Consider the following 7,856-nt stretch of genomic DNA (forward strand, 5'->3'; position numbering starts at 1 on the left):
GCTGCAGCTGGGGGGCTGCAGAGTGCTCTCCCCCCCGGGGTACAAAAGGAGCTCTCAGGGTGCTGCCAATCTTCATCAGGAGAGGTTGGGGTTTGCCTCTGTTGCCCTTCCCGGGCTGCAGGCTCAGCCTTGCTCCCTGGGGCAGGCTCCCAGCGGGAAACTGCAGCTCAGCCCCGGGGGAAGCTTTGCTGTCCCTAACCCCCAACCCCTCCGGGGGTCCCCATGGCCCCTCCCGGTGAAACAGCAACACTTCCACTCCTGCAGGCAGGGGCCGGGGGGCGGCAGGGGCCGGGGGGCAGCAGGGGCCGGGGGGCAGCAGGGGCTGGGGGCAGCAGGGGCCGGGGGGCGGCAGGGGCCGGGGGGCAGCAGGGGCCGGGGGGCAGCAGGGGCTGGGGGCAGCAGGGGCTGGGGGGCAGCAGGGGCCGGGGGGCAGCAGGGGCTGGGGGCAGCAGGGGCCGGGGGGCAGCAGGGGCCGGGGGGGGCGGCAGGGGCCGGGGGGGCAGCAGGGGCCGGGGGGCAGCAGGGGCTGGGGGCAGCAGGGGCCGGGGGGCGGCAGGGGCCGGGGGGCAGCAGGGGCCGGGGGGCAGCAGGGGCTGGGGGCAGCAGGGGCTGGGGGCAGCAGGGGCCGGGGGGCAGCAGGGGCTGGGGGCAGCAGGGGCCGGGGGGCAGCAGGGGCCGGGGGGGCGGCAGGGGCCGGGGGGGCAGCAGGGGCTGGGGGCGGCAGGGGCCGGGGGGGCGGCAGGGGCCGGGGGGCAGCAGGGGCTGGGGGCAGCAGGGGCCGGGGGGCAGCAGGGGCTGGGGGCAGCAGGGGCCGGGGGGGCAGCAGGGGCTGGGGGTGGCAGGGGCCGGGGGGCAGCAGGGGCTGGGGGCGGCAGGGGCTGGGGGCGGCAGGGGCTGGGTTCAGACGCTCCGTGGGAAGCCAACTACTACGAATGAGCGTTCAGCTCGGGGGGCAGAGGCGGCGGTGCTGAGCGCGGTGCTGAGCGCGGTGCTGAGCGCGGTGCTGAGCCCTCACAGGATGCTGCATTTGCCTTTCTCCACCCAGGGATTGTTCTTCATCAGCTCCGGGTTCAGGAAGGGATCCTCGGGGATTCCGTCCTCGATCCACTTGACGAACCTGGGGGGGAGGGGTGGGCACAGCCCCAGCCGCGGGGGTGCCGAAAGCGCTTTGCAGAGTCAGAGTTGTTTGGGTGGGGAAAGACCTCCAGGACCACCCAGCCCCAGCCCAGCACCACCCTGGCCACAACCCCTGGCCCCAGGGGCCATGGCCACAGGGCTCTGGGACACCTCCACCACCCCCCCGGGCAGCCTCTGGCACCAAAGGAATTGTTCCTAATGCCCAACCCGGCCCTCCCCTGGCACAGTTTGAGGCCAGCTGCTCTCACAAACAGTGGGGAGCAGAGCCCACCCCCCCCGGCTCCAGCCTCCCCTCAGGGAGCTGCAGGGAGCAAGGAGGTCTCCCCCAGCCTGCACCCCCCCAGCTCCCCCAGCTGCTCCTCCCCAGCCCCCTGCAGACCCTGCCCAGCTTCACTGCCAACCTCCCCTCACTGCAGCCTCCCCTCAGGGAGCACAGTGAGGTCTCCCCTCAGCCTCCTCCATTGTGTCATCCCCTCTGAGGGGCACGGAGCAAGGGACACAGGGCAGGGGCTGTGCAGGAGCAGAATGGGGAGGGCTGGGGGGAGCTGCTCCAGTGGGAGCAATGCTGGGGAGCAGCCTGCTCTGGGGTGCAGCAGTGCTGGGGTGCAGCCTGCTCTGGGGTGCAGCAGTGCTGGGGAGCAGCCTGCTCTGGGGTGCAGCCTGCTCTGGGGTGCAGCAGTGCTGGGGTGCAGCCTGCTCTGGGGTGCAGCCTGCTCTGGGGTGCAGCAGTGCTGGGGAGCAGCCTGCTCTGGGGAGCAGCAGTGCTGGGGTGCAGCAGTGCTGGGGAGCAGCCTGCTCTGGGGTGCAGCAGTGCTGGGGTGCAGCAGTGCTGGGGTGCAGCCTGCTCTGGGGTGCAGCCTGCTCTGGGGTGCAGCCTGCTCTACAAGGCAGCGATGGGTGGGTGGCAAAGGGACAGGGTGGCCATAAGTGGTCCCAGGTAGGTGACAGAGGGAGAGGGTGCCTCCAGCTCTGGGCAGGTGACAGAGGGGAGGTGGTCTCAGCCCTAAGTGGGTGCTGGGGTGCAGCCTGTGCTGGTGGGCAGGGAAGTTGGGGTGCAGCCTGAGCAGCCCTGCAGCCAGCTGAGCTTTGGAGCACAGCCCAGGGTCACCCAGAGCCTCTTGTCCCCCATGTTTGTGGCTGCCCTGCTCTGCTGGCCCCTGGGTGGCCCCTGGGTGACCTTTTAACATTGATTTGCTCAAGTTGCTCTTTTTTTTGCCCCCTTTGCCAAGAGAGCACTGGGGGCAGAGGCTGGGGTCGCTGCTGGGGGGTCCCAAGCCCCTCCTGGCTGCCCCTCACTCTGTGAGGTACAAGCCAAGGAGGGGAAGCTCCTGCCCCAGGCTTTGTTCTGCAGGCTGAGGCCTCTCCAGCTCTGCATGGAGGGTCCTGCACATTCACCTCGATGAGCCTGGGGGGCTCAGGGGGCACCCAGCTGGCAGGGGAGGTCTCATGGCTGCTGCCTGTCCAGGAGACCACTGCAGCTGGAGTGGCTGGACAGGAGCTGGCACAGGGGCGTGGGGAGGGGGCTTTGCAGGGGGGGTGGCTCTGGGGGCAGCAGCTCTGGGGGCAGCAGCTCTGGGGGCAGCAGCTCTGGGGGAGTCTCTGCCACAAGGCTTTGAAGAGCCAGAAAAGAGGTCAGGAATTCCTCCCTGCTTTGGGAGTGACCTGGGGGAGGGTGCTGGCTCTGGCTGGGGGGGAGAGACCCCAGGCTCTGCTCATGGGGGGGCAGGGGTGGGGGCAGGGTGGGAGCTGGATGGGAGCAAGATGGGTGGGGAGCAGGGTGGGGGCAGGGTGGGAGCTGGGTGGGGGCAGGGGGGCAGGGTAGGGGCAGGGTGGGCACAGGGTGGGCAGCCACTCACTCAGGGATTGTCTTGGAGGACATCTCCCTCTTGTAGGCCAGTTGGTACTTCAGGCTCTCCACCTCCTTCTTCCACTGGGGCAGGTCCCACTCGTCCATGGCAGCAGCTGGGAGCTCGGGGGGGCTGCAGAGGAGGACATTGCTGCCACCTGGCCCTGCACAGCTCTGCACCCCCAAGGAGAGGCTCCTCCAGGGTGGGGCCAGCAGGCCCCCATGCTGCCAGGGAGGTTTCCATCCTCGCTGTGGGGCAGCTCCTGGAGCTCTTGGGGCTGCTCTCCCGAGGCAGTCTGCCCTTACCTGCAGGCTGTGGGGCCAGCTGGGCACGGGGGGGTTGTGCTGTGCTGTGCCCCTGGGGCATGCAAAACCCAAGGACCTGGCCACATTTGACTGCAATTTGGATGGGGCGAGGCACAGAGCAGGCAGAGGCAGTGTGGGGCATGGGAAGGTGTCCATCCTTCTGCCTGGCCACGAGTTGGGGCCAGGAGGGATTTTAGGCTGGGCAGAGCTCTGGAAGTGGCTCCCATGGGCCTGGGGAGCCAGACAAACATCCCTGCCCCTGCCTGCCCCAGCAGTGGGGAAACTGAGGCACAGCAGCCAAGCCATGAGGCCTTTTGTGAGCACCCAGCTCCCTGTGCTGCCTCACAGAGGAACCTTCCCCTGGCCCCAGGCCCTGCGGCAGGCAGAGGGCAGCAGCCAGCAGCAGCACCTTGCACCTGGGCTGGCTGAACCCAAGGCTGTCCACAGGTCCCATCCTGCACCCCAGGGCAAGGGCTGGGGGAGGCACAGAACCAGCCCCACGGAGCACAGCTTGGGCTGCCCCAGGCCAGCTCCCCCCCAGAGCAGCCCCTGGAACCCCAACCAGCCTCAGGAGAAGGACCAGCCCCCAGCACCCCCTGCCCCCCAGCCCGGCCTCACTCGGGCTCTGCTGCCTGCTGGGGGCTCTTCAGGAGGCAGAGAAGGGGCAGCACCCCCGTGCCCGCCCCGGCCATCCCAGCAGCACCCCAGCACCGTGGCTGAGCCTTCTGCTTACCTCTGCCGGGGCCGGTGTCAGCCCGGAGCCGCTGGCTGCGTCCCTGCGCGGCGCCGGAGCGAGCGTCCCTGGCCTTGCCCACGCTGCCAGCTCTGCCCCCGCCGGTGCCCAGCCCAAATCCTCTCTCTAATCTATTAATGCAGGGCTGCTCCAGCTGCCTCCAGCACAGCCGGAGCCGGATAATGGGAGCGTCCTGCCCACCCCCACCCCCCGCCGCTCCCCCGGGACTTGGCTCCGCTGAGCGCCCGGGATGGAGGCAGCGTCCTGGTACCCGCGGCTGCCGGAACGGGGGCACGGCGGCGGCCCCGGGGCCCCAAGCTGGGGGTAGGGTGGGGCGGGAACATGTAGTGGGACACAGCAGCCCTCCAGGGAGGTCCTTGCTGCTGCCTGCATCCCTGACGGTGTCCCTGCCTGCAGCCCTGCCTGCAGCCCTGCCGCCCCCTGACTTGCTCAGGTTCCTCCCTGCTGGCCGGGGAAGGAAGGCAGTGGAGGAGGGGAGAGGGCACCTGGGAAGTTAGTTAAGAAAAGGGGGACAAGAGAAAAGCTGAAGGCAAAAGGTGAGCAGTTGGGGACTGGGATGCAGCAGGTGGAGGGCAGGAGGGGCAGAGAGCAGTGGCACAGCCATGGGGAGTGACTGAGAGGGAGGGGTGAAGGCTGATTCAGGACAACCCCCACCTGGCTCCAGCCTCCTCTCAGGGAGCTGTACAGAGCAGTGAGATCTCCCTCAGCTGCTCCTCCCCAGCCCTGCTCTCCAGACCCTTCCCCAGCTCCACTGCCCCTCTCTGGCCCTGCTCTCTGGGTGCTGCAGCTGGAGGCATCCAGGGGACACAGCTCCAGCTGATGGAGCTAGGGGATGGCTCTCCCAGGAAGCCTCCAGAGCATCACAGCACCAGCCCCATCTCTCCCCTGCAGGAGGCTGAGGCCCCACAGCATCGACCTGGGCACAGGCAAAGCTCCACCAGCCTCTGTACCAAGCAGATGCTGAGAGCAGGATGGTGCTGAGCTGGGCTCCTCTGCCAGCCCTTGGCCTCCTCAGGTGATCAATTTCCGTAAGAGCCTCCCCAGCAGCCTCCTGGAGCCACTGTTCCTCCCTCCTTCTCCAGGGGAGGATGCTGGAACCTGGCTCTTGGCCAGGGATCAATGGAGCTCTTCGTGGCCAAGCCCTGAGCCCCCTGCAGCCACAGCCTGAGGCTGGTCCAGCCCTGCCCCACCCGTGGGGGCACTGCCACAGTCTCACCACTGCTGGGCTGCAAAGACCCCTGGGGCTGCTCTGGGGGGGCACAGCTCAGGACATGCTGCCCCTGCTCCAAAAGCCACCAGCTCCTGGGAGGGGGCTCAGAGATACCCAAGGCTGACCACATCCTGCCTGACATCAGCCACACTGCAGGCAAGGCTGGGGGTGGCCAGGAGGTGACACTGGGGATGGGCTGAGGACTTTCTGCCAGCAGCAGAGCCTGAGTGGGGCCAGGAGCAGAGCCTGAGTGGGGCCAGCAGCAGGGCCTGAGTGGGGCCAGCAGCAGGAGCCTGAGTGGGGCCAGCAGCAGGAGCCTGAGTGAGGCCTGAGTGGGGCCAGCAGCAGAGCCTGAGTGGGGCCTGAGTGGGGCCAGCAGCAGGAGCCTGAGTGGGGCCAGCAGCAGGAGCCTGAGTGGGGCCAGCAGCAGGAGCCACCATCAACAGCAGTCCTGGATGGGAGGTGGGCTCCATCCAGCCCCTTGCTCCTGCAGGCAGCAGCTGCTGCTGGTGAGGTCTTTGGTGCTGGCCATGCCCAAGGAGGTCCAAGATGACAGCTACCAAACTTCTTTGGTGTGAGGCTGCTGGAGGCCTGGGGCAGGCTGCCCAGAGAGGTTGTGGAGTCTCCTCTGGAGGGCTTCCAACCCCCCCTGGGCACTGTGCCCCTGGGCATTGTGCTGTGGGTGCCCTGCTGGAGCAGGGCTCAGGCTGGCTGACCCCCAGGGGTCCCTTCCCTCTCCCTCCATACTGGGGTGGTGTGAAGCCTTGGGGGGCTGAGGATGGAGCTGGCCCTGGCAGCTGTCAGGGTCTGCCTCAGCCCCCCCCCAGCTTGGGAGATTAAAGAGTGAGGACCCCCTGCAGGTCTGCAATATTAATGGCTGCTGCCATCTGTTCCTCTGGCACCAGGAGCCAGCTGGGGCTGGGCCCTGCTTAGCCCAGTTATTAAAAGAGGCTCTTTGGGGCTGGGGGGGCAGCAGGAGGAGCACCACTCCTGCCTGTCCCTGCCTCCTCCTCCTCCTCCTCACTGCTGTCCAACAAGGGGGCAAGAGGAGCTCCCCAGGCAGGGAAGGTGAGGCAGGGATGATGAACTCGGCTGGGGGGAGCTTGCCAGGCTGTGCTGCCAGTCAGGGGCAGCTGGGCAGGCTGGAGAGGGGAGCAGAAGGGACCCCCAAGGACAGGGTCCTGCCCCTGGGGAGAGACAACCTCCTGAAGCAGTGGAGCTGGGGAGCAGCTCTGGGGAGAAGGAGCTGGGAGTGCTGGGGGGCAAGAAGCTCCCCAGGAGGCAGCAAGGTGCCCTCCTGCTCAGGGAGGGCAGTGGAGCCCTGGGGGGGTGGGGGGGTGGAGTGTGGCCAGCAGGCTGAGGCAGCTTCTGCTCCTCTGCTCTGCCAGGGGGAGGCTGCAGCTGCAGGACTGTGCCCAGCTCTGGGCTCCCCAGGTCAGGAGAGACAGAGAACTGCTGGGGAGAGGCAGGGGGAGGCTGCAGAGGGGCCTGGAGCAGCTCCGGGAGGAGCAGAGGCTGAGAGCCCTGGGGCTGAGAGCCTGCAGCAGAGCAAGGAGCGGATGATCTCCGGCGGTGCCTCCCCCCTGCTGGAACGCTGTGGAAGGGATGCTGTGTGACCCAGGAGCTGCTGCTGTGCTGCCCAGGAGCCCCCAGCCCCTGCAGAGCCTTCCCCGGGCAGCAGAGGGCTGCCCTCGGCGCCGCTGCTATTTGTGGCTCTCTCCGGGGGCTCTGTGCTCTGCTGCAGGCTCCAAAGGGAGCAGCTCAGGGAGGAGGTTAATTGCTGTCCTTGGCAGAAGTGGTTCAGCACCGTCCCAGGTCACTCAGCTGAGGGTGGGAAGCAGGACACAGGCAGAGGCAGCAGGACACAGGCAGAGGCAGCAGGGCTGGGGGGGTCCTGTCCTTCACCCCCGGCCCCAGGGGTAGGGGCTCCCTCCCCACCCCTCTCATGGCACAGATCCAGTCTCACCCTGGGGCTGGGACACTGAACTGTCCTCTCCCTCTCTTCTGTCCAGCTCTGGGGAGAGCTCAGCCTTGCTCTCCCAGCTCCTCCCCTGGGGCTGTGAACCCCTGAGCCCCATGGAGCAGGGCTGGGAGAGCCAGAAGGTGTCAGCAGCAGTGGGGAACAGCTCCCCCCAGCCTCAGCCCCTGCTGAGCACAGCCAGGGCAGGCACAGCAGGCTCCTGGCTCAGGGGCTGTCCTCCTCCCCCAGGCTCTCAGGACCCCAGGCCCTGGCTCTGGTGGCAGAGGAAAGGCTCCTCTGGAGCAGGCACTCACCTGCAGCAGTTGGATTAACCTCCTGGCAGCAGCAGCTGGGCAGACAGCTGCTAGAGCAGCAGGGCTGTGTGCGCCACAGACAGCTCCAGGTGCCCAGCTTCTGCTCCTCCCTTTGTAATGAGCTCTGCTTGTCCCAGCCCTCCCTGGAGCAAAGCAGAGCTCAGCCTCTGGGGTTAGACAAGGCAGAGCCTCAGGGCAGCAGGAAGATGTTTTCCACAGCAGCTGACTGATCCCTGCCCCTGCCTGGCCCCAGCCAAGCACAGAGCTCCAGGAGAGGCCTCCCCCCCACCCCCAGCTCCAGGGGAGGCCTTTCCCCCCCACCCCCAGCT

General features: G+C 68.0%; 1 protein-coding gene across 1 annotated transcript; it reads right to left on the minus strand.

Moving 5' to 3' along the window:
- Window positions 1-560: 560 nt before the first annotated feature.
- Window positions 561-4,164, minus strand: GNG13 (G protein subunit gamma 13). Its single transcript, XM_068146515.1, has 3 exons — window positions 4,023-4,164; window positions 2,994-3,116; window positions 561-1,117 (listed from the first exon to the last, which is right to left on the minus strand). The coding sequence occupies exons 2-3, from the start codon at window positions 3,089-3,091 to the stop codon at window positions 1,012-1,014; spliced, it is 204 nt and encodes a 67-aa protein (XP_068002616.1). The 5' UTR covers window positions 3,092-3,116; window positions 4,023-4,164; the 3' UTR covers window positions 561-1,011.
- Window positions 4,165-7,856: the final 3,692 nt, after the last annotated feature.

Source organism: Melanerpes formicivorus, unplaced genomic scaffold (genome assembly GCF_026170545.1).
Source record: "Melanerpes formicivorus ecotype bairdi unplaced genomic scaffold, bMelFor1.0.p_v2 SCAF_14, whole genome shotgun sequence".
NCBI lineage: Eukaryota > Metazoa > Chordata > Aves > Piciformes > Picidae > Melanerpes > Melanerpes formicivorus.

What these genes read in the sequence shown, in the direction of transcription:
- GNG13 (XM_068146515.1), bottom strand. Translation starts at nt 3,091, where the DNA reads ATGGACGAGTGGGACCTGCCCCAGTGGAAGAAGGAGGTGGAGAGCCTG. An exon ending in TCCTCCAAGACAATCCCTGA is followed by an intron (nt 1,118 to 2,993) that starts GTGAGTGGCTGC and finishes CCTCCCCCCCAG; the next exon opens with GTTCGTCAAGTGGATCGAGG.